Genomic DNA, 23,438 nt, shown 5'->3' with positions numbered 1-23,438 from the left:
TGTTCTGATGGATGGGTTGTACTCATGAACTCCTGTTGGTTAGGTGTCAGCTGATACCGCTGAGAAGAACAAGAACCTTTCTCGAGGGTGTATCAAAGCGTAGGGGGACAAACTTGAAAATGAATGTGACTCTGCGCCATGATAAGTTTCAAATGGGGCTGGTGAGTCTCCCACTCTGTATGTAGATAGATCACAGAAGTTCTTGTTACAGCTAGGCGACATGCTACCTAATGATAGTCCCGAGAAGTATGGTATGCCCTCGTAGCTATCCAACTGCTCGCGGCTGATGGTAAAGCCAGTGCAGATGAATGTAGATATCCGGGAATGATGAGATGTCCTGCGATACTATAGGCGTAGAAACTTGTGTTAGAGTGGTATTTTACACAATGGCTTCTTGGCGCACTGATATTTTTGAGAAGGGATATTACAGGGCTCACTTTAAATAGCCTGAGAATCAGTGCCATGAATGGGTAGGTTCCAGAGCCAGGCTTACACCAAATCCAATGGAGTTGGGTTGATTGCAGGTGGGTTGGCATCACCACGGTAAAAAAAGACTAGCCCACGGAAGAATACTTAATTGAGTGGCCATGTGAGCTCTCATTCGATTGTGTTATATAGCACCATTCTTTTCTGCTTCTTCCTAATCTCTTATACACATCTCAACTTTGTATGTTCAGCAATATCCAATCATGTACTTCTCAGAAACATATGACCCAGTTGATTTCATAGCAACTCTCTTTACGATGCTAACAAACACTTTCAAAGCCACAGTGGGCTTTCCATGATAGAAACTAAGTTGAAGCCTCTACTTTTACAACATAATGTGGCAAAGATCTTCGATATCGCACTTGTCCACCGCCACTTTGACTTGAATGAGGACATGGTGCTCGTGGAAAAACATATGATCACAGCTCCTTGGAGATGTGGGAGCTCTTTTGCAAAACATGGTGGCAAGATCATCCCAATCTCTTGGTTTGGTATGGAGGGCAAAATATATCCGTATGAATTCGGCTTCTTTCCTTATTCTCGCACGGCTCCACCAGAGCTTGGAACTCACGCTTCCTTTGTGGAAGTATTATTTGATGCTGGTAAGCACCATGGATTGGAGGGTACACTCGGTCTTCGTCGTTTGTCTGGACATGGATCTATAGGGATGCTGGAGTGCACTGAGAGAAATATTAACATAATGTTCCCAAGTAACGAGGTAGGTTCATTTCCCTCCACTACTAGACATCATAAAAGCTCATCCAAGCAGATTATTCCAGAGTATCTACAAAACGGAACGGGTACAATGTGGTTTTTCCGATGGCCAGCCTCCGTATAGCATGTACCGATGTGCTTATACAGATACCGGTGGACCTGGAAATCCGAACCAAAACCATATTGATCAGCCTTGAATCTTCATTGCGCAGCGGAGGGAAGCGTAGCAAGCAATTTAGGAGGCTGTGCGAAAGGATCTGGGTTCTGATTCCTATTCTCTTTCCAGATCGCTGGCTGTTTAGAGAATTAGTCATGTTGGATATTTAGTACTTCAAAAGAAATACGAGATATGCATCGGCACTGCAAGGCTGTCCTAGAGATGTAGAAGCGGATCTGATTGGCATTTATAGTATGATTCTCTGAAGGGAAAGAATCTCTTTTTCAGAAATGCTTTCGATATTGGACACAATAGACATCAGACATTTCAATTACAACGTTGCACATATAATTCGAGCACAAGGGATTTGTAATGATAACTGCGTAATATTATATCGATATGTTGGTATAAGTAATAACTAGTTACTGTACTAGGTGTTTTAGTCATCTTTCAATGTCATTCATTAGACATCGCAACTTCGTTTTAGTTGCACAATATTGTCAGTGTCATGTTCTTCAAGTTATACATAAAGCCACCGGATGCATTTTATTTGCTTCCGATCGGCTGCTGGTGGCTGACATGTGTGTGACATATCTTGTCCGACTGTGATGGCAATTCCGGGGTGAATGAAGCACATCACGATACCGAAACAAACCGTTTCTCACAGAAACCTGTCCAAGTCAGTGTTGTCATCCTTCGGCCCTCCTCACTCACCTACACAACTGGCGCTTGCTATATCTAATCCCCCAGAATGGCAAATCCCTCAAGTCTCCTCTCTGAAGCCCGTTACCTTCGCGAGGGAGTTTGATGCTCACTTGCCGATGAAGACCCCTGTCAGGGTGGCTCACACAAAGTGTTCAAGGTTGTCTTTGAAGACTTCGTACAGTGGGCTGATCGTGTCTGCCATGATCCCGACAATTGGAAGTATGACTTGCGTGCTGTCAAAATGTTTCAACACATTAAACAAAGCCACCCAGACATCAAAGCCCCAGGTTTGTTTTTCAGGGCAGAACGCCCTGTCTTATATTCAGAGTGGGTTAGTGGCGAACCGCTGGCGGTTTGGAATTCCCAGATCCCTCTTAACAAACGTCAAAGGCTCCTCGAGGACCTTGCAGAGTTCTTACTGCAATTATGGACCACCGCAGCCCCTCACCCTAATTTTATGCCAGAGTCAAAGCCCCAGTATTCAGCTTGGCTTACGGAAAGCCTAGACCGAGGTCTCCGAAGAACTCTCACTGGAACTGCTAGATGGGGCGATGCTATCGAGTATCTGATCATGAGGTCAATGATCCCAGAATATGCAGGTGAGTATGACAAGTACACAGATGTTGCTTCGCCCATGGGGGTCTGAATGCGTATAATATCATGAAGGACGATGACTCCCACTTGACAGGGTAAGAACGTGCTGTATTACTTGATATTTTGCTTTGGCGGCCTTTTCTAATGGATGGCTTGAATTCCAGGGTTATCGACTGGGATTGGATATCGCTCGCATCGCTTCCTGCTGTGATCCATCACCCTTGGTTCATTGCAGATATTCCGGGATGGAGAAATAATGGCGTCGCCGAAGGAGAAAGCTTTGGTGAGGACCGGTGTTTCCTTGAGAATGCAATTAAGGACAAAGAAACATTGCGACAGTTGCCGGATACCGTGTCAACACTGCGACGTGATTCTGGAAGAAGACTCTTCTTCCAGTCAGCCTTCCACATTAAGGGCATCCATGAGAAGTTTGTTAAGATGCACTGTACACGGACAGAAGAGAACATCAAAGCTGCGACTTCACAGCTGGATGCTGTGCTTTCCTTGTATCCCCAGTGGACTGAAGTAGAAGGGGTGCAGAGGATTAAGAGGAAACTTAATGAATATATGCGATAATAGGGATGAGTGACATGTCTTTGGAGATGTAAAACATAAGGAAGTCAGATACTAAGGCAGTATGTGCTTGACACTTTGTTACCCCGAATTGTAAGCATGATGAGTCCACTTATCATCTCGAAAGCCTCAAGCCTCCTTTGTCCTTGCTAATTAGGGTTGTCTAACCACCCCTGGCCGTATGTGAGATAGCCTCAGTGATTCAGTAGTGAAATTTCATTCAAATATTCGATCAAGATATGAACAACTGGTAAACCTTGAGTATACGATGACAGAGGTATAACATGTTTCTTGAGTCGATTTGAAACAGTTCTTCAAATTGACAAGCACGGCCTTTTGCAGTACGTCGACATAGCGCAAGGTTTGGGATTAAGGGTCTTGCCAATGATCGGGGTTATCAGTTAATATTTTTATTATATTGTTGAAGTGTAAATTGTAAAAAGTACTCCGTAACAAACCTCGAAAATCATATGGTCACATGGTCACATGATCACGTGCAAAAAGTCTGTCAGTGACCGCACCTCCGAGCTGGATGTTGTACCCTACCCAACCCTAATATCAAAGCAGATAACAAGTTGAAAGCACGATAATAACCAACCAACATTAGAAAAACTAGGTAGAAATAGACCTACAGTAGAGCTGCAATGTCGAACTAAGATATAGACCCACTATAAATCTTAATATACCCGAATCCATGGAACAAAGGCCCTAAGAAGGATATACAACCTATACATGATATTTCACTATTTCTTGATCTTTAAACAAGAACAGCGGGTGTAGTCTAGTGGTTAATGATGCGCGCTTCCCAATCGGGACTAGCGCGAGGTCCGGGGTTCGAACCCCCGTTCCCGCATTTCTTGTCTTGTTTTTGGAGACTTTATAGGCATTTTTCCTTCTATTTTTTGCATGGAGCCTAGTCTACAAGCACAATATTAGAAATTCTTGAGAAGGCAGTATCCCCTTAACGAAAACCCAAGTTTACTCATAGTATATAACCCATTTCTCCTCTCTTACCCGTAAAACTGCAAAATGCATGCATCTTAAGGTAGAAATTGTTACCAGTTAGTCTACCCAAGTGGAGCCTAATGGCTAGGACTACCGTGTCCCCACTATAGTGCTAGCCTGCTAGGCCTACAGGTGAATGATACAATGAAATGAGACAAGAAGAACGTGGGCATGTCACACTTTCATGTTACTTGCCGTGCTTTTAAACCTTTCTCTATCCAGAACGATTGGGGAGCTAATGACCCTATATTATCCTTCCGTTTTTCTTTTATACCATATTACTGGAACTAGTAGACATGTCTTTAACTTCGTCAGGCACCATATAATACAAGTTATGGCCAATTCCCTGGGATATCGAGAAAATAACCCGTAACCCAATGGGTTCATCTAGAGGCCCCAAAGCATGAAATAATGAGTACTATCAAGTCACAGCCGTTTGCAGATATGGTAAACAGGGCTTTTTATATTGATTCATCTATGTACGAGTCGATATTACACTTGGATGTGGTTCGTAGTTCCAAGTTATAGTTTTTGCATGGGAACAGGTAGTGAGCCTGGTATAACGTGACTAGGGCTAGTCAACAGAGGCTTAGCTCAGCACTTTACATAGAGACAGACCAGAGTGAGGGCTATTTAATATAGTATGTTAGGGCTGATTGCCTTTTTGATCATAATACTATTATTACACCGATAGGTTTATTTATTTTCTGGATAGTAAAAAGACTAATTTATCGTAGCGAGCTACTTGGAGAATATTCTTCTTTTCCTCTCATATCCTGGAGGATGTGGGGTTCGATCAAGTAATTGAATTACTATGGACTAATATAGTTTTTTAGCCACGCAAACTATCGATGAGGAAACTAAGATCCAGGACTGGTAAATGTGATTGGAATTCGATCTTTCCAGAGTATGTATTGCAGCTCTGATGTAAAATTTTCACTGTACGGCAGGTGACCATTCAGTTCAGGGTGACAGATGTAAAAGTAGCTCAAAATTCACATAGAGTAAGTGAAAACCGATAATATAGTGACAGTTCCGACGACAGGGACGAAGTTTATGAATGATGCCAGACTAAGTCCGCTGAGGTTGAGGAAAGATCTTCCCCTCGTCAGGGTTATCAGAAGTTAATGCCTTCTGAAGCCCAGGAGCAATCTTCACTGTGTCAGGTCCCTAAATTCCCTGGAACTAGACATAAAACCCACTGAGAGAAGAAGATGAAATAAGTTTCATCTAACCATCTCAGTATCCTTAGTCTTGTGAGATATGCTGAAGAAACCGGTAAAAACCCTGAGCTTCTATAAGCCGGTTATACTACAGCCTGAAAACATCCTTCTCCGACTGGAGCTGGAGCAGAAGACGCCAGCGAGTCGAAGTGAAACTAAAATAACGAAATAAGAGCCCGTCGAGCATGCAGCTAGTGTGTCTGTGAAGACCGACGAAGAGCTCAAATATATTCTCCACAACATCCCCGAAGCCCCCTTCAACCTGGAAGGGGCCGACGTTATCCTTATTGATGACGAAGAGTACCTCGACGAGTTGAAGTATGAGGACGCCGCCGGTTATAATATCGAAATCGAGGATGACCTGCCGGAACAAGATTATAAGGAGGCAGATTATCTCGAGAAAGGGGGCTTCATCTCGGACAAGGCTCGGTATCAGGCTGCCAGTATCGCTTCGGAGGAGGATCACGAGGTTCTCTGAGAGCCCTTCGACAAAAGTATGCACAAAGTTATCAAGTACTTGTGTAACTATGCTCAAAATACCCCTTTTAGCGAACATTTAGGCCCCGAATCCTTGGTCGCACAGAGTTTGTGCCATTGGCTGCGGAGAGCAGACCCTGAAGCTGTATTTCGCTTATATCTGGCGATGATTCCTGAGTCCACCCACGCGATCCTGGGCCACGATAAACTGACCGGCCAGCACATTCTTGCCCTTCCGAGGGTCGGCCCTTCGCTTAGAGAAAAGATGTGTGTCTGGATTATGTCAGTAGTCACCGCGAAGAAGGCAGACTCTATACTGGGTCGACTATAGCATGCATGGCCGAGCGGATTCCGCAACATAAAAGCAGTATCCAACAAGCCGAGTCTGTAACAGGTGCACACTATCGGTACATTTGAGAGAAGACAGACAGAAAGTCCCACTTTAGTGTGGCTGCTATTTCCCCTCAAAATATACCAGAGCTTGGGATCGAAAATGCGGATAGTGTGGCTAATCTGCTTTTTTGAGGCGGTCATCATGATCGTGCTCGATACGTTCACACCGGGATTCATAGCCCAATTCGCGGTAACCAAAGACCGGCTCGACCACTTGAGGTCCGAATGTGGCCCATACCTATGGTCTTTTACCCTTGCACCGCGTCTTGCCGACAGAGCAGCCGGCTCATTTCAGCATACGCGCGTATGCGCCAATTGCCGTTGCGACTAATCCTCTAACTGGCACTTTGGCTTTAAAGCTTCGACATTGGTAGCCGTCTGCATTTGCAGCGCGTGCTATCATTATAAGAGAACACATGGAACTGACAGGCCTTCTTCCGTTTATAACAGGCGAGAATACCAAGCTTTGCGCAATGCAGCAACGCACACTGTGGCATAGAAACAGAGGGTAGATGATACCGGCACCCCAAGGACAGTGATCGGGTTCTATGCACAGCTTATTTCATATACTAGAACAAGTATAGTATTGAGATGCCATTGGCGACTATCCTTAGGCGCCAAAAAGACCGCCCATGTCGACATAAGGTGCAAGTTTTACCGTACAAAGTACAATAGCGAGCACTTTTAGATATGGCCCGTGTGAGTAACAGCTCCTCTTGTTTTAAGTTGATTTGAAGCACTTGGTTGGATGGGCCAGGCTTCGAGGTATTCCCTCTCTGTCCTGGACAGGAATGGATACTTGTTCCTTTTAAACTGTCTTACAGGACAGCGGTTGTGTCTTGAAGGCCCCCTTCACAACTCCAAAGTGTTTCGCTAATACTATATAGTGCTGGAACTGCGGAAAATCTGGCCATGGGCAAAGAATCTGTCGCCAGAGAGCCGCGGACCTTGTGAGAGGATTGTGCTCGATTGTAAGTTTCTCTTAGCAATATGTATATGCATGATACTAACACATTCCTTCAGAGACAGGTTCGCCGCTCAACTATTCATTCTCCTTGAATAAAGACTAATTATATACTAGGCTTCTACTATCGGTGCTGCCCCACCCCCCTGGCGACGGTGACGTGGCCGCCGTGGTCGCCGTGGTGGCGGTGGCTCCCCTGGATGCTGCTGAAGCCCTCACGGATGTTGTTGCCGCCCCCTCTGCTGGCGATGCACCCCCTCCCCTCAGCCTCCTCCCCCAGCACCCCGCCTCCCCCAATCCCCAGGGGCTGGGGAGGTTGAGGAGGAGGGTGAGGAAGAGGAAGTCCCTCTCGCCCTACAAGGGCTTAAAATTGACTAAAACCATAATTTTTTTTCTCTCTCTCTATCTCGCTCTGTCTTCTTCTTTTTGTACTGTTATTTTTTTTTTTTAAAAAAAATTAAGATTTTCAGTTGATATGTTGCACTGCATATGCTCCACTGGTCGCTGCAAAAGCTAATGGAGTCTATCTAAGACGTGACAATAACTACTGCTATGAGACTACTAGTACTGGCCAGAGATTCCGAAGGACGCGTGATTGACACAACTCTACATCAGCCCTTCTGATTCTAAACTTGCTTTAACTAACAATGAAATATTCTATATACGAGATATAGACATTTTTAGGAGCATCTACTCGATGGATTAGAGATTAGAATTTATAGTGCATTTATAAAAACCATACAATCTATACACTATGTATAGTTTTTCACATTCCATAATCGACAAAACTTTGCTGCCTTTTCTTTTAATCTAAACCCTGAGGCAGCCAGTATCGATTCCAAATGGATGAGCTTCGAGAACTAGGCTGGATTTAGAAACTACGGGCACATGACAGCTGGACCAAGGGCCCGAACTCGTCGCAAAGTCTTGATCCAATGATCATCCCAGTTCTTCATGGCTGTGCAGCTTAAGGGACTGAGCAACGAGTCATGATCTGGTAAGTCTGCGGGGTTGGCCGATTGACACCACCAGCTCGTATCTTTGTTCAATATACATGTCATTACCTCATCCGGGAGTTTGCTTTTTCTCCACAGCTGCCAGACCTTATAACACCACAGGAAAAAGAAAATCATCCTTCAGGAGGTACAATAAATTCCCATGCATATTAAGCCATTTCATTGATGTAACTCTCGTACCCTCTCTGTCCAACTGATGACGATTGCGTCATATCTACCATGGGAGACTCTCCCCCGGCTTTAGGATATCTTGCGCCAATCTGCGCCGGTATTCTAGTGATCAGTGTCTGGTATGTAGCCCCATCGCAAATCGCACGATCCCGATCTTGATTTGGTGTCCATTCAACAGGCTAGTTATCGGCCTCCGTTACAGACATTTCCGTAGGAACCAACGGAACTCTCGCTTCATGGATCTTGAGAGCATTCCATTTCGAAGAGGTCCCTCGGTCATATCCAGCGGCGATGTCGACAAGCAGTTCCCGCTGATGAAATACAGCGACTGGTGGGCAGGCCGAAGTCGAAAAGGGAGTATTGCGAAAGAAACTATTGGGTCGCTGGGTTCGGTATCACAAGAAGACCCTAAAGACAAGGAGACAGATATTAACGCCCCTGAAGCGCATGTTAAAAAGACAGACTTTGCTGAGAATGCTCCAGACACTCAAATAGACAAGGCACAGGAGCATGTTTGCGAGCCGGGGAATACTTGTGAGCACGACAACGACGATGCAGTCAGCGAGTCGGGTTGCTTATGTGCCATTTGCATGGACTCGATTGAGGGTGAAACCTATATTCGACCTCTGACATGCGGGCACATTTTCCACTCTTCCTGCGTGGACCCGTGGCTCACTAGACGACGTGCAAGCTGCCCACTGTGTAATAAGAGCTTCGGTAATCATGGAGCAAGTGATAGGGAGGAAACGGATGCACAACCATTCCCCGTTCTTGCCGTGCCAAGGTCAGCAATGATCAGAAGTGACGTTTTCCCCAGGACAATATGAGACGATAGCTATTTCGATCCATCCTTAATGTGCTGAAAAGTCACGAGTCTTCCGCTCGGCCTAAGGCCAAAAGCCGGCAATTCAGAGGTTGTTAAGTTTGGCACCGAGAAGTCCACCCACGAAGCCCGTTGTTTCGTCCAGTATTGGCCACTTACTCTTATCAGTTGTGCTCCCTTACCCAAACTTCAAGCTGGAGTGGTGATCGATATGCCTGATATTTTCGGCCTCAGGGTCATACGACACATACGTCTTACACAGAGTGGGGCCTGGTCCTTCAAGGCCTTTATACTCTTGGAGAGTGGCCTCCTTGGTATCCAGACGGCTAACTGACGGGTTGTTCGCTGTTCCATGAATCGGACGCATCTCGTCGGCCCTTTTGGCTACGAAGTTTTTGACTGTCTTCCAGCTTCCGAGCCTGCTTGTATAAAGACGTGGGTGTGAGAAGGATGGTCGTGACTGCAATCTGATCGTAGTCCCTGGAGACTATGAAGCGCCGGGTGATTCTTCAATCAGATGAGTGCCATGTTGTCGATAATGCTTACGATTAGACTGGAATGCCTTCAGCTTCAGGACAAATGATTTGCGCGGGTGGGGCGACAAACATATCAGGTTGGCCACATATATTGCTGTGCTTGCTTCTCGGATGTACCATATCTGATAAGTTGTCATTAGAAGAGACGCAAAGTTAAAAACTTTGTTGATACAATCGAGTATGAGCTTTCGCCTGGCGTTTAGCTGAGTCTTCATCAGTAGTGAAATGGGCACAACTAACATGTGAAGACGGCTTGAGTAATGGACTAATGTCGATAGGCTACACACTGCTTATTTTCCACTGGAAGTTGCCAGTACTGCTGGAAATGCCTGCAATGCACTGCGTAGTAGGGTACCATGATCACAACGAAGCCGATGGCTACATAGACGGCAATAACCTTGACATAGAGATGCAGGAAGGGGATATCCGCGGTCAACCGTCAGAAAAAGGTCAACATGCATATCTTAACGCCTCACCTCGAGAACAGCAGGCACTATTCCAGACCAATAACAATCTTGCTACTGTATATTAAATCTGTGAGGATTTGAAGGTCCCCCAAGGCATCATGCTCCAGATGCTGACAGCCTTTATATACCTGATCACCCTATTCTACTATACTTAAGACCTGGATGCCGTTTTCAACAGCGAAATAGCGGTCTTCCCGACGACCGAAATCTACATACTAGTTCTAGCCACCGGATCCAGCGCACGTGCAATCGGACTGATCGCCATCCTCTTCCTCGCCACCTTCCCAACTCTAATTGGAACCTTGGTCACAGGTCGGCATATGGAGCCTTGCCAGGGACAATACAACTCCATTCGTCTCTTATTTCAGCAAAGTGCAGCCAAAACTCAGTGCAACCATGGGCGTGAGCTCTTATCAAGCTCAAACCTTCGCGAGTCTAATACGAGCGCGAGTCATAAATCTTTGAGTGGCTAAATGATATTTTACTCAAAGTAGATCATCCTTTGTTTGGTAATGCTGGTTATGCTATAACTTACTTGGTAGTAAGTTACTTCATGAAAGGAGCTTCAGAAAGTGTGGCTAAGTCTACAAATCTTACTGGCTACGTATTAATATACAACTCGGCCCGAGTATAGGGAAGTATCACTCGAATATCTATTTTCTAAAAATAGTCAAGCCTTATACATTGTCTTCGTTGCTATACAATTAGCCATTTTGAGAAAGTCGATACATGGGTGGTCCTAAAGTAGTGGAGTAGACGACTGCTGTTGCCGTATTGTATATTCTGGTGGCCATTGTTTTCTTCTGTTTTTCACTTCTTCTTTCCGCCACAGCGCATAATATGAACTATACCAGTGTAATTGTTGTAGGGTTGATGGCTATGACCGCGGTCTGGTGGCCTTACGCGCAGGCGTGACTACAGGGGACCTTAGTATTGCCTTGGCGCTGCTCTACGACTTGATTGTATACATCAGACTGCATATATAGTCATAGGATATAATACCGAATCGTCAATATATTTTCAAGGTTAGAGTTCATACTGGGCGATCTATTTACAACGCCATTAAAATTGGTCAGGTACTCTGTCGTGTCTGGCGCATACTCTCCACCTGCAAGCTTGAAGAGAGACGATGCTGTCAGCTATCTAACCATGTATCGTAAACGTCAAGACTTGATTGGACACCTTCACAGCCTTGGCCGGATGGTCTGTCCGCCTTCCCAGAAGTCACCAGCCTCCAAAGTCTGCCATCCAGCCACGGAGCCTGCTTCAACACAGATCATATTCTTGTATGCTTCATCCGGGCCAAAGTCGGCCATGCCCTTGGCCTTTTCAATCCACGGGTTCCACACAACGACATCATTCAATCCTTCCCTGGTAATCGCAAAGATGGGCTTATCGTCACTAGCGGACGAAACAATAATAGGCACCTTGGGGTCCAATGATTGGTATACGCGGTCGGTTTCCTTGTTGATCTCAACGGCCGGGGAAGTTTCGGTGATGACGGCAGCGTTCTGTGTTTTATCGACGTAGGTCTTGGATTCGAGGTTCTTGACGCGGATATCGGAGATTTCCTGGTGCCGAGATGTTAGAACATGATAATAAAACCTGTAACTCCTAGGGACTTACGTCGACCTTGAGGTACGTATGCATCAGCACCTGGAAGTCGAAATTCTGACTACCCTTGTTCTGCACCTGGAGAGACGTTTCCAGACTCTCCTTGGTCAGAGTAACGCTATATACCAGTCCAAAGTCGTACGGCCATGCCTTCTGGAAATCTTCTGTGAGCATGGGACGGGAGAGGCCGAAGTCAAGTTTGACGGAGCCATCTCCGCTGCGATCCTTGCCTAGGGATTCCGATGACGACTTGCCCAAAAATTCCCAGGTGCTGTTACGCGCAAAGCCGTGTTGTGGAAGGGACGAGGTAGCATGGTTCTGAGGAGGAGGAGGAGGACCGAAGACCTACACATTCACCAACAGACCTGGTTAGTTATAGAGTGTAGTCTGAATCTAAGCCTGAAGGACGCACCGGGAACACCACGGGGATACCGCCTCGAATTGGCTTCGACCCATCAAGATGAGCCTTCTCGCTCACAAACAATTGCTCTTTGCCATTTGCTAATTTCCAGGAAGTGACAGTAGCTCCGTACAGGTGGATCGTAACGGATTCGCCGGAGGGCAGCGTGGCTTCGACGGTATTGTCGCGGAGAGAGATGGTGGGCTGAGGCACAGAGGCACCCACGCCGATGGCTGAAGGCTTGTTAGAACGGTCCATTGTAGACAAATACTATAACAAGGCGATATTATGAGAACTGGAAGAGGTGACGACTGATGCAATGCGGGGGACCACCGAAAAGTAGCAGACAACAACTGTGGGGCACGTGGGGCTGCCTTAATGTCATCGCGTTCGAGACAACAATTTCCAAGTAGAATTACCCAGGACTGACGCAAACCGAAGAGAGAAGAAATTCCTATATTTTTATATAATTCAAAGCGTGTTCGATGCACTTAGTCTTATCTTCTCTTCCATATCTTTTCGGTCTCCTTCATTGCCACGTATATATCTCAGCCTACTAGTAGCGTCACTATCTTTGATCAGTTCGCACCGCATAGGATTAATCAACAGTCGCTCTCTATAAATGGATATATTCATGTATGGATACCAAATACCAACACTAATGTCCCGTCCAATATCCTTTTTGTACGTATCAATTACCATAGCCTCCATCGCGCAGCGTCAAACAAAGAATTGAAAAATAGACAAACCAACAGAGGCATCTCAAGAACACATAAAATGATAATGACCTTTTTCCAACAAAACCAGGAAAGTCTGAACACAAGCAATAAGATATAGAAGATAACATGAAAGAATTCAACGCCTTCGCTATGCATATGAAAGATTAGCCAGTATGTCTCCTTAGTGCCTCGCCCGTTTCAACCCTGATCTCGAACATCAAGTCATCAATTTGTCGAATAGCATCTCGGTCCAAGGTGGCCGATTTAATATCGTCTAGCAGGTTCCTGAACGAGGTGATAATCCCCGTTGCGCCGCTGACATTCTTTGGATGTGCATCCATCTGGGTTGTTCGAGAGAGCGCTCGTTTTCTTGTTTGGGAAATGGAATCGCCATCCGCAGTTTCTATATTGATATCGTTTTCAGGTTCTTGGTTGGTAGATGATTCCTTCTCGCTCGTAGGAGCCGTGACCGTCTTCTCGGCGGCCGGGGTATGAGTTGTAGGTTCGTCAGGTTGTTGAATATCATTCTGTTCAAAAGAACCTTGTGTTTCTCTTTGGTGGTCATCATGGGAAGCTGCCGTGGCAGTCTCTTCGGCTTGAGCCTCTGACCTCGGAGATGGTTCCCTTGATGCGTTGCCCTTACGCTTGGCGTTTCGCTTGCGCCAACGACCGTTCCGAGGAGATTTTCTGGGCGCTGTGCCTTCCTCTGGTACGGCCAGCGGGGAGTTACCACTCAGGCGGGAGGACCTGCGTTTTTGAGAGGCAGAGGCCTCACTGCCCTTAGCAGCGCCGATACTGTCCGGCTGTATATCGGGCAGCTGGGCAGGTGTATCATCTGCATTGTCTTTAGGATGGAGCTTTTGCTTCTTTGGCGCTGACTCAGCCGGTGAAGATGCAACCTGTTGGGCGTTGCTCGACAACATCGATTTCTTTGAGCGAGTGCTCCGAGGTTCCTCGAGATCAGCATCGAGTTCCTTCGCAGAACGTCTCGTCGATCGACGTCGCTCTTCTCTAGAAGGTGTTGACGCGTTTACTTCATCTCTTTTCCTTTTCCTTGTCATCGGAGGTTCAGACGTAGGCTCAGACGGAAGCCCCGTCTCTTCTTGATCGGGTTTATCCGAATCGACGGCGAATTCTAGGTCTTGCTCTAGTTGGGACGCAATCTGCGTCTCCATGTCATCACTGAAAGAATCTGCGATCCAGTCACAAGTAGGGTCTAAGCCGTCCGCGATTTCACTAGATACGGCGACATCCTTGGGAGTAGATTTGACAAACATAGGCTTGTCAGGAGAGCCGTGATGGGAATTTGAAGCGTTCGAAGCAACAACTGGTTCACCAGCTGGGGGAACGTTAGCCTGAGGTTCAATCGTACTTTGTGCGTCTGCCTGGGGCGTCTTGCCGGTAGATGAACGGAGACGACTACTCAGCGGTGTTCCTGCTCGACTGGGGCCTCCGCGTGCCTCTTCGGATTGCGTATGTTGGCTGCCAGGTCGTTTCTTATCCTTTAATGCCGAACGTTTAGATTTCTTAGATTTCTTTTTCTTGCTCACTCTGTTCTCGACAGCTGCAGCCGTCAGAGACATCTGTTTGTTGCGGGCATTTGCACCCTGTGACTTGAGCTCTGGAGGGGAGGATGGAACGTCATTGTCGAAACGAGAGTCCATTGCTGGTGTTGATAGTGATGATGGGATCTGCGATCCAGCAGACTGTGTTCGTCCTCTAATACCGGGAGTAGGAGAAGAGCCCAGAAAACCGTCTTCGTTGTCAGCTACGACAGCTGGCAAAGTAGGCGTTTGGGGTGTTCCCGACTCACGATCGGGACCCCGCAGACCACGTAACTGCGGAGGTGTCATGAACCCGTATTCTTGCGGTGTGTTTATGGGAGGGGAGGAAGAGCGGAGATTCTCGATCATCGAAAATACATCGCCACGCTTCTTGGGTTCTTCGTTGGGTGGCAGAAATGAGACCGAAGCATCCTCAATGATGATTTGATTTGTTTCGTTGGGTTCGGCTGACCGGCGAGGTCGTGCCTCACTTGGCTGTTCCGCAACTCTAGGCTCAATCACTCTCGTCACAGGAGATGAGTTGAAGCCCACAGGGTAGGATGGTCCCACTGGGTGGTCTAGAATAAACGCTATGCGGGATTTTTCAGACATGTCTGCCCGATCACTATTCGATGTTTGTGATTCAAGGGATGTTGCCGGACGTCCAACCTGGAACCATTTAGTATATAAATCCAAAGCGGGTATCGATTCACTTACCTGTCGCTGTCCTTGTCCCTGTCCCGAGTTCTGAAGCTTGATCTGCGATTCAAGCTGCTGTAGTGCACGAGATATAGATTCGGGATATGGGAGTAACTTTTGTTGTCCAAATGAAGAATTCCAGAAATCGAGAAATCTTTTCGCTATAGACATATGGGAGGACTCAAGACCTGCACATATAATAGGCTCAAACCTCTGTAGGCAGGAGGCATTGTGGGGTGAACAAGCTTGCAAGATACTTATCACTGCGGACGAGAGAGCGCGGCCCTTGGCTTTATTAGTACTTTTGTTTTCACATCCCTTGCTTAATAAACTTACCGCTGTGATGATCCTGCTTTCCACGCCACTTTCAACATTAATCTTGCGCACGTCATCCATTAACCAGAGAGCAAGGGGCTGTTGAGTAGTTTCGAGGATCGCAGAGCGAAATGCTGGGACACCAGAGCTTAAAAGGGACGTGAACGATTCTAAAAAGTCCGCGATGCCATTGGTCCCTGTAGGGTCGAAGCCTCCATAAGACTCTCGAAGGATCCGATTTACTAGTTCAACGAGTTTGGCGGGAAACATCGAATGGTCGCTGGCCTGCCGATCTTCTCCAGTCACAGGCACTCCCGTGTTCCGAAAGTTGTAATGACAATATGTGATGGAAAGAGAATAGCCGAATAGGGAGGCTGCGGGCAAGTAGGTATCTTGGACTCTTAGCGCCATCATGCATTCAGAAATTGGTTCTACAACCATTGTTGCAATGGCATCGTCACCCTTCTCGGTTCGCACGACGCGAATAAGCGAGTCCACAAGTTGATCCCACTCCTGGATGGTGTCGGAAAACTTCAACCCTGTGGAGAGGATCTTGATAGCATTATCGTAATCGCGCAAAACAGATCCGTCACGCTCGCGGGCGGACTCAATAGGATAAGAACATAGAGAATCCGCTGCTAGTCGTGCCGTTGACTTCCAACCTACCTGAGCGAAGTTATGAGTTCCAAAAGAAAATTCTGCTTCACTTGGATACAAATCTGCGCACTGCCTGAGAAGCTCTAAGCGTGAGCTTCTGGCCGCTCTGCCCTTGCATGCAGCGTCAAGGGTATCGTTGATCAGGCGCAAATACGAAGCAGTTGGCTCCCGGACTCCGGAGACATCGCTGACTAGTCGAAGCAAATGTAGAATAGGACTGTCGAGGCTCATGTTGACCCTCAAAGACCGATGTGTCGGCGTATTGGCAGCTTGGAACTTCTCATCGGCTGTCTTTAGGAGGAGTTTCTCGGTGAATGGAATGCTTCCAAGTGAGACAATCATGGTCGTCGATAGGAACCTAAATCGATCGAAAAACTTATCCAAGGAATTGTCTTCGATAGCGTTGAGTGAAGCAGGGCCAGCTTTCCAAAGGCGTTGGAGAAGACCGAGCATATGGGCGACTGCTTGCATTGATTCCGGAGACGGGGTAATCTCTTTGCTGGAGGCATACGACAGGGCTCGAGAAAGACTGACCCAGGCAGCGGCAATGCTTGATTGCTCAATGTCATCGGACCAGGTAGAAGATCTGAAAATATATTCGAACACCTTCAAAACAGCGGTAATCCTGGACCGTACCCATCTGCAATCAAGTGAAGGCAGCTCCTCCGGGAGAAGGCGATTACTTTCATTGGCTTTGTTCTCCAACCAGACCTTCGCCTGGGAGCTCCACAGCATATTGCATAAGACCTGGGCTAGTTTGTCGCTTAAGCCAGGAACCATACTAAACGTGGTCGAGGAGGGCACGGCAAGGTATTCCTCCCACACGACGTCCAGATGTTGGTAAGACGCGGACGGGCGGAAGGCATAATACAGAAGATTGTAATAGCTGCACAGCACCATCTGGTTAGGCTGTGATGTCAGCTTACTTTGGCTCCTTCGCTCGAGTTGAGAGAGGATTGCCTGATCAGTATTTTCAAAACCGCAGGATTTGTTGCATCATTGGGCCCGATGACACAAACAAAACGGTTCCATGCAATAATGGATTGCGCTCTGGTTTGCCCATCACTGCAGTTAAAACATTTCTGCAGAGGAGTGGTAAATTCTTTTAAATGCTCCCAATGATCGACGGTCAATCTCTTATTCCTAAGAAGTAAGATAACAGCAATCCAAATCTGAGGTACGTGTACGCCTGTATCCGCGCTTGACATCATCCGCGACATTCTTTCGCTGACCTCCTGCACTAGTTTCCTATCTTGACCGATGGGTCGGTCAAGGTTTTCTCTAATATTCTTGGATAGAATGGGATTTGGGCCAAATGCTAGGGACGTTTGATAGCTGAGGGAGATGGCCTTTACTCTGACGTCCTTTATGTGGTGAAGCAAGCCCGATATGAGATGATTCATCCACAGCGCTGTTTGAGAGATGAATAATGACTTGTTTTGGCTGAGAATACGTTGGTATATAGCCAACCGCTGTAGGGTGATTGCATTCCCATTTACCCGGTTGGTGATTTCGTGCAACACGCTCATCAAACGGTTTAGCCTGGCGTTGTTCATGATCTTCGCATGGAAAGTCTGTGTTGACAAAATCGACATATAATGGGTGGCCACGGATTTGGGCAGTTTGGCGTCCTGTAAGCCATTGATGGAATGATCGACAAGAAAGATTTTGAAGTCATCCGGCAGCTGGGCACATATTTCAGTGTGCCATACTAGAGCGGTGGCCAGTTTCAGAGCCTGAGTAACGAGATTGGTATCTGAGGGTCCCCCAGTTCCGAGGTCCCGAGTCACATCCCGTTGGATGAACTGTGTGATGAGACCAAGCTTATCTGCAATTTCCTGCCCTCCAGGAAGCCCATCGTATGCTCTCAATGCTCCGAAGAATTGCATATAGGCGTCGAGTCTCGAACTGACCGATTCGCCGGCCAATTGCTGCGTGATCGACTCTAGCAGCATGGCGAAAGACTCCGGAGTGTAAGAGGTCACATTAGACGAATTGACAGGTGCAGGTGAGCTGGTCGTCTTGAGAATTGATTTCGAAGGTTTACACTCATTCGAAGGAGGTAGAGTCTTCAGATCTGGCTTGTTCGGCTGGGATTTCGGCCATGGCGAGAAGTTCACCCGCTTGAATTTGCGACTGGCGTGACCACCATTGGATGCGGTCGTCGGTAATGGGGAATCGTTCGTCGTCTTCACGGTAACCGGGGTATCTTGCGTGTGGTCCTTTTCAGGTAGTACACGAGATGATGTCCTGGGTGGAGTAGGCGGACGAGCAGACAGAGGACCAAGAACCTGCACCATGTTTCAAAAAGTCGAGTGACGAGGACAAGGATGGGATCGGAAGGAAGGCCAGGAACATCGCGATACAGGGCATCAGTAAACTCAGACCGCAATGTCCATTGCCCGGGTTGAAGCCTTTCTGCGGCGATCTGAAGCAATTGTGAGGTCCTCAGAGCGGTCGATCTCCTAAGGCCGCGCCAAGACTCAATTCAAAAAGACGCGCCCTGGCCCGAAATCGCGCCTGTGGCGCAAACCACGCGTAAAGTGGCAGTGGCGCGCTCAGTGCCTGGGGCAGTAAGGCCGCTAGGATAGGCTCGGGTGTCAAGGCAGCAAAAGATTAGTAACGCATACCAACCTTCCCAATTAAGCACTACTTGAAGTGAGTATGAGCGATAATTGAGAATTTCACAAGGGAGAAGTCTCTCTTCTGAACAGGGAAAATTATTCAACTTTCTATAGGATAGTGCCTTTTTTCCACTTTGAATACATGCATATGAAGAAACGCCATTGCCGTCTTTGCGGAGAAAGCGGCTAACCATGATTGAATGAACGTCGGTGGGGTTGATCTGCCCGCCTATTCTGTCCATCTGCAATGTAGCTCTTGCCTCAGAAACACCACAGTGATCTTGTGGACATCACTCAGCCCCCTCACAGCGCTAGACTTACTGTGAGACCTTGAACCTTTCCTACTCGAATAGGCCCCCGCCTCCACAAGTCGCTTATCCGTAGGTCTGGATAGCTAAAGTCGTTACACAGAGTGAGACCGAACTGAACTTGCTACTTTATACCCCTGAGACATAAGGCAACGTGAAATATGGACTTCCAGACACTCCATGGTGCAGGTATGCGCGAGCCGGGCGACAATAATCATGAATAACGCTAACCAGCTGCTATGGTTAGAAAAGCTGCAACAAGTCACCAAACTACTGGGCTCTTTAGAAAAAGACCTAAATGAAAAAAAGCTCAACAGCACTGGTCAGTATAGCCGCGATGGAGTAGTACGTCCGGGTCTAACCATTATATAGTCAAGGTCCAACTACTTCTACAATTGAGACAACATGGGACAAACCCAGCTGATGCCGGTCCCATCTATTCAAAAAGGGTGCGCTTTGCTCTGTTTTTTTTTGGAAATACCTTTCTAATAGCCACCTAGGGAATGGAGATTTTGGCGAAATATGGTGTCGATGGAGAATCTGTAGATATCCGTCGAGCTGCCTTGCGCTGTGTTGCTAATGCTCTTCTGTTGGATCCAAAGATGCGTCAGCTATTCGTAGATACTGGCCATGGCGGCAAACTAGCAGAAAAACTTAAGGTATAACCTCTGCAGCTATAATCTTACAAAAGCTGACGGCTCAGTGCGACTCCTCGGAGGATGAAATGGTCATCAGCCGGATATTATTCCTATCCACATACGACACGACCATGGACTTTGACAATCTTGTGAATAAGCATGGGCTAGGTGATAATGTCAACTATGTAAAGACTACCACTTCATGATCAGATGCCACTACTAACCAGCTTCATAGCAAATTGTCCGACATGCTAAGCAGTTCCCGAAATCGCTCAAGAAACCTCTACCTCAGATTGATGAGCTCGCTCTTATTGACACACTGAAGCTCATTTTCAACGTATCCAAGATCTATCCGGACTTGTCTGCAACATTTGCGCCTTCAATTCCTCATATATTTAAGATGATCAGTCGGATTGAAATCCCTGCCAAGCCATTGGATGGCCTGCTTAGCTACCTGCTCAACTCCTTGTCTACTCTTGACCTTGAAAACAAGAAAGGCAAACCTTTTGACAGCAACCCACTATTCCCGACATTCAACCAAAACTGTAATGTTGACAAGCTGATCAATATCTTGGACCATGCCACGTCATTGTACAGCCCTGAGGAGCTTGAGACCAAGGCTATTGCGCTTCTTCATTCGCTCATTACCATCCACGAACTGGCACCGGATGGGCCCCGTAAATACATGCAGTGGCTACTCTTGCCAGACGACAACGACAGGAATCAGCCTATCGGACAATCCGACACGCTTTCTTCCAAGTTGCTGAAGCTCTCCACCGCACCATACCCCAATCTGAAAACCGCTATTTCGGAGCTCATGTTTGTCCTCTCAGGAAAGAACGCCGAAAATCTTACGAAGAATATCGGATACGGATTTGCTGCAGGACTACTCGCCACCCGTGGCATGGAGATCCCCAAGACTGCCGGAGAGGCATTCGCCGCGGAAAGGTTCGACTCTGAGATTAACCCCATCACCGGTCAAAGATGGGCCTCGGAGAAACAGGATACAGGTCCACCCATGTCCCAGGAAGAGAAGGAGAGAGAGGCTGAGCGGCTGTTTGTGCTTTTTGAGAGGTACGTCTATCCTATTGCCCATAAGGGCCAATGCTAACCTTGACTAGGGCCAGAGCCAACGGTATCCTCAAGGTGGAGAACCCCGTCGCGCAAGCTGTCCGTGAGGGAAGGCTGGAAGAATTACCTGATTCGGATAGTGATTGAATGATTGATTGATTCTTGAATTGTATCATAATTTTAAGTCAAATATGTAATTGAACTTTAACATGATTTTAACAAGATAGTCTAAAGCCAACTATATCAATATTGAGTTTCCTTCGTACAGTGTTAAGGCTGAAACTAGTAATGGAGCTTCGGGTATACCTATGGTTCATGCCCAATGGTTGAGGGGGAGATCTGCAGTCTCTCCCACCGGAAAGTGTACTTCGGCACATGACGCAGGTAAGCACGCCCTTAAGACAAACTCATATACAGATGTGGAAACTGAAGCAAAACAAAACTTGGTACATTCAAACTTGTACCAATATTAGGCATCAACCAGGCAAAGAGAATTGTATACAATCCTCGGCATGAAAGATGTATTGCCACGATCCCCCCCACCAACGACAGTTTAAAACCCGAAACGGTAAAGGTTAGCATCCCATGCACATCATACGAAATGGAGCCGGGGTGAGCCCACCAAGCAAGACCCGGCAAGACAAGGGACGTCGTCTGAAGTGGGCACCCTAGAGCACCAGTGAACGCAACCCACGTGGCGTAAGGGCCTGAATTAATGCCATAATTTTGCCCCTCTGCTAACCCACAAAGAATGTTATCGAAGAAAAAGGTGCCCGATATTTGATCCACACATCCCGTGGGTTGCAAAAATGACATAGCCTTCTGACACCCTTCTACGACCATACCTGAAATAGAAATCGTTTAAGTTCACCCGATGGGCTGGGAAATACTCCAACCTGCTCTTATCCTAAAATGGCGTCTGAAAATCCGGGGCCCAAGAGCAAGTTCGAGGTTGCGCTTTTCCTGGCTGCTAGTAAGGGGTACGAGTCGATTGTGCAACTTTTGCTCGGCACCCCTGGTGTGGCACTGGATTGTAAGGATGAAGATGGTCGAAGTGCGCTTTCCTGGGCTGCTGAGGAGGGTCATGAGAAAGTAGTTCAGCTCTTGATGGCCAGCGGGAATGTTGATGTTAACGCGAGGGATACCAAGCTCGGTCAGACTCCTCTCTGCTGGGCTGTTAAAAACGGACATGAAGGAGTGGTGAGCCAGCTTCTGGCGCGCAGTGAAATCGATCCCAACATCCCAGATTTGAACGGTCATACACCATTGTACTGGGCTGCTGAGAAGGGAAAGCCGACGATAATGGCGCTGTTGCTGAAGAGAAATGCCGACCCTGGAATCAAAGATGCTACTGGCCGGACGCCATTGCTCTGGGCTGCGGATAAAGGCCATGTTGAAGTTGTCATGTTGCTCATTGGCTCTGGTAAAGTCAACGTCGATGACGCAGATGCTGCTGGCCGTACGCCCTTGTGGTGGGCTGCTCGAAATGGGCACTTACCAGTCGTGCAATTGCTGGTGCGACAGGGTGCCAACTTGGAAGCGCATCCTCCTATCGACAGTGAGACACAAGGACCACATGGCACACCACTGTATCAGGCTGTGCGCCAAGGACACATCGAGATGGTCAGATATTTGGTGAGAAAAGGGGCGGATAAGAACTCACATTTCGGGGAGCTTGGCCTGCCATTGGTGTTGACACTGGTCATGTACGATAGAAGCAAACGCAGTATGATGAAGATGCTGCAGCTTTTGCTGAAGAAAGGTGCAGATGTCAACGTGAAGGATAACTCCGGTCAAACAAGCTTACATATAGCGACTAAGAATGGTGATGCTGAATTGGCTACTCTCCTCCTGCATATGGGCGCAGAAGTCAACGAGTTGGACAAAGAGGGCAAGACACCCCTGCATTATGCAGTGCGATATGAACATGATAGTATTGCAGAATTGCTACTGTCCAGTGGCGCTGAACCTGACGCACAAGACGACCTCGGCGATACACCCCTCCATATTGCAGCCTCCGGCGTTTCCAGAAGCATGGTAGCCTTACTACTGGAAAGCACAATGGATATCAATGTGACAAATTATTCTGGAGAGACCCCCCTGCACAAGGCTGCCGAGCGCGGCCATCGCAAAATGGTGGACTTCCTGGCCCAAAGCGGGGCAGATGTTGACCTGCAGGACGACTATGGGCGAACTGCTCTGCATAGGGCAGTATCCTCCAAAGGCCATGCAATGAGACTACTCGTGAATAGGAACGCAGACGTCTTTGCTAGGGACATGTTCGGACAGACTGCGCTTCATATGGCGGCCAAAGCCGGGCTCAGGAACGACGTGTATTTCCTTCTTGGCCACGGAGCCTCAGCAGACGATAAAGACGACAGTGGACAGACAGCACGAGACTTAGCCGCTAAAGCAGGACAAACCGATGTGGTAAAACTTTTAAACTCTATGACCGTGTCAGACTCCGATTGATTCAGTTGAAGGTTGATGCAGCCTAATGAAGAACGGTCTAGAATATAGTGAGATGCTTCATAAGTTTATGGAA

At 47.3% G+C, this 23,438-nt stretch overlaps 6 protein-coding genes across 6 annotated transcripts; 4 read left to right on the top strand and 2 right to left on the bottom strand.

Annotated features, from left to right (window-relative positions):
* Window positions 1-2,108: 2,108 nt before the first annotated feature.
* On the top strand, window positions 2,109-5,935 carry ABOM_008082 (uncharacterized protein; the record flags this gene model as incomplete). Its single annotated transcript, XM_022535211.1, has 3 exons — window positions 2,109-2,159; window positions 2,220-2,661; window positions 5,631-5,935. The coding sequence occupies 3 exons, from the start codon at window positions 2,109-2,111 to the stop codon at window positions 5,933-5,935; spliced, it is 798 nt and encodes a 265-aa protein (XP_022387231.1).
* A 2,591-nt stretch (window positions 5,936-8,526) lies between these two features.
* ABOM_008081 (putative RING finger protein) lies at window positions 8,527-9,635 on the top strand (the record flags this gene model as incomplete). Its single annotated transcript, XM_022535210.1, has 3 exons — window positions 8,527-8,597; window positions 8,693-9,262; window positions 9,353-9,635. 3 exons carry the CDS (start codon window positions 8,527-8,529, stop codon window positions 9,633-9,635), a joined length of 924 nt encoding a protein of 307 aa, XP_022387232.1.
* A 1,853-nt stretch (window positions 9,636-11,488) lies between these two features.
* ABOM_008080 (D-hexose-6-phosphate mutarotase) lies at window positions 11,489-12,576 on the bottom strand (the record flags this gene model as incomplete). The annotated part of the gene is made up of 3 exons (XM_022535209.1): window positions 11,489-11,875; window positions 11,931-12,263; window positions 12,331-12,576. 3 exons carry the CDS (start codon window positions 12,574-12,576, stop codon window positions 11,489-11,491), a joined length of 966 nt encoding a protein of 321 aa, XP_022387228.1.
* Window positions 12,577-13,201: 625 nt separating this feature from the next.
* On the bottom strand, window positions 13,202-18,552 carry ABOM_008079 (putative telomere length regulator protein (Rif1); the record flags this gene model as incomplete). The annotated part of the gene is made up of 4 exons (XM_022535208.1): window positions 13,202-15,250; window positions 15,299-15,565; window positions 15,617-17,152; window positions 17,233-18,552. The coding sequence occupies 4 exons, from the start codon at window positions 18,550-18,552 to the stop codon at window positions 13,202-13,204; spliced, it is 5,172 nt and encodes a 1,723-aa protein (XP_022387243.1).
* A 793-nt stretch (window positions 18,553-19,345) lies between these two features.
* ABOM_008078 (synembryn) lies at window positions 19,346-21,040 on the top strand (the record flags this gene model as incomplete). The annotated part of the gene is made up of 7 exons (XM_022535207.1): window positions 19,346-19,373; window positions 19,432-19,506; window positions 19,557-19,633; window positions 19,685-19,843; window positions 19,888-20,007; window positions 20,058-20,896; window positions 20,944-21,040. The coding sequence occupies 7 exons, from the start codon at window positions 19,346-19,348 to the stop codon at window positions 21,038-21,040; spliced, it is 1,395 nt and encodes a 464-aa protein (XP_022387242.1).
* Window positions 21,041-21,805: 765 nt separating this feature from the next.
* ABOM_008077 (ankyrin repeat domain-containing protein) lies at window positions 21,806-23,365 on the top strand (the record flags this gene model as incomplete). Its single annotated transcript, XM_022535206.1, has 1 exon — window positions 21,806-23,365. The coding sequence occupies one exon, from the start codon at window positions 21,806-21,808 to the stop codon at window positions 23,363-23,365; it is 1,560 nt and encodes a 519-aa protein (XP_022387262.1).
* Window positions 23,366-23,438: the final 73 nt, after the last annotated feature.

Source organism: Aspergillus bombycis (genome assembly GCF_001792695.1).
Source record: "Aspergillus bombycis strain NRRL26010 chromosome Unknown contig00069, whole genome shotgun sequence".
In the NCBI taxonomy this organism is placed as follows: Eukaryota; Fungi; Ascomycota; class Eurotiomycetes; order Eurotiales; family Aspergillaceae; genus Aspergillus; species Aspergillus bombycis.
Note: the sequence above shows the minus strand (reverse complement) of the source record. Positions and strands in the feature narration are given on the sequence as shown.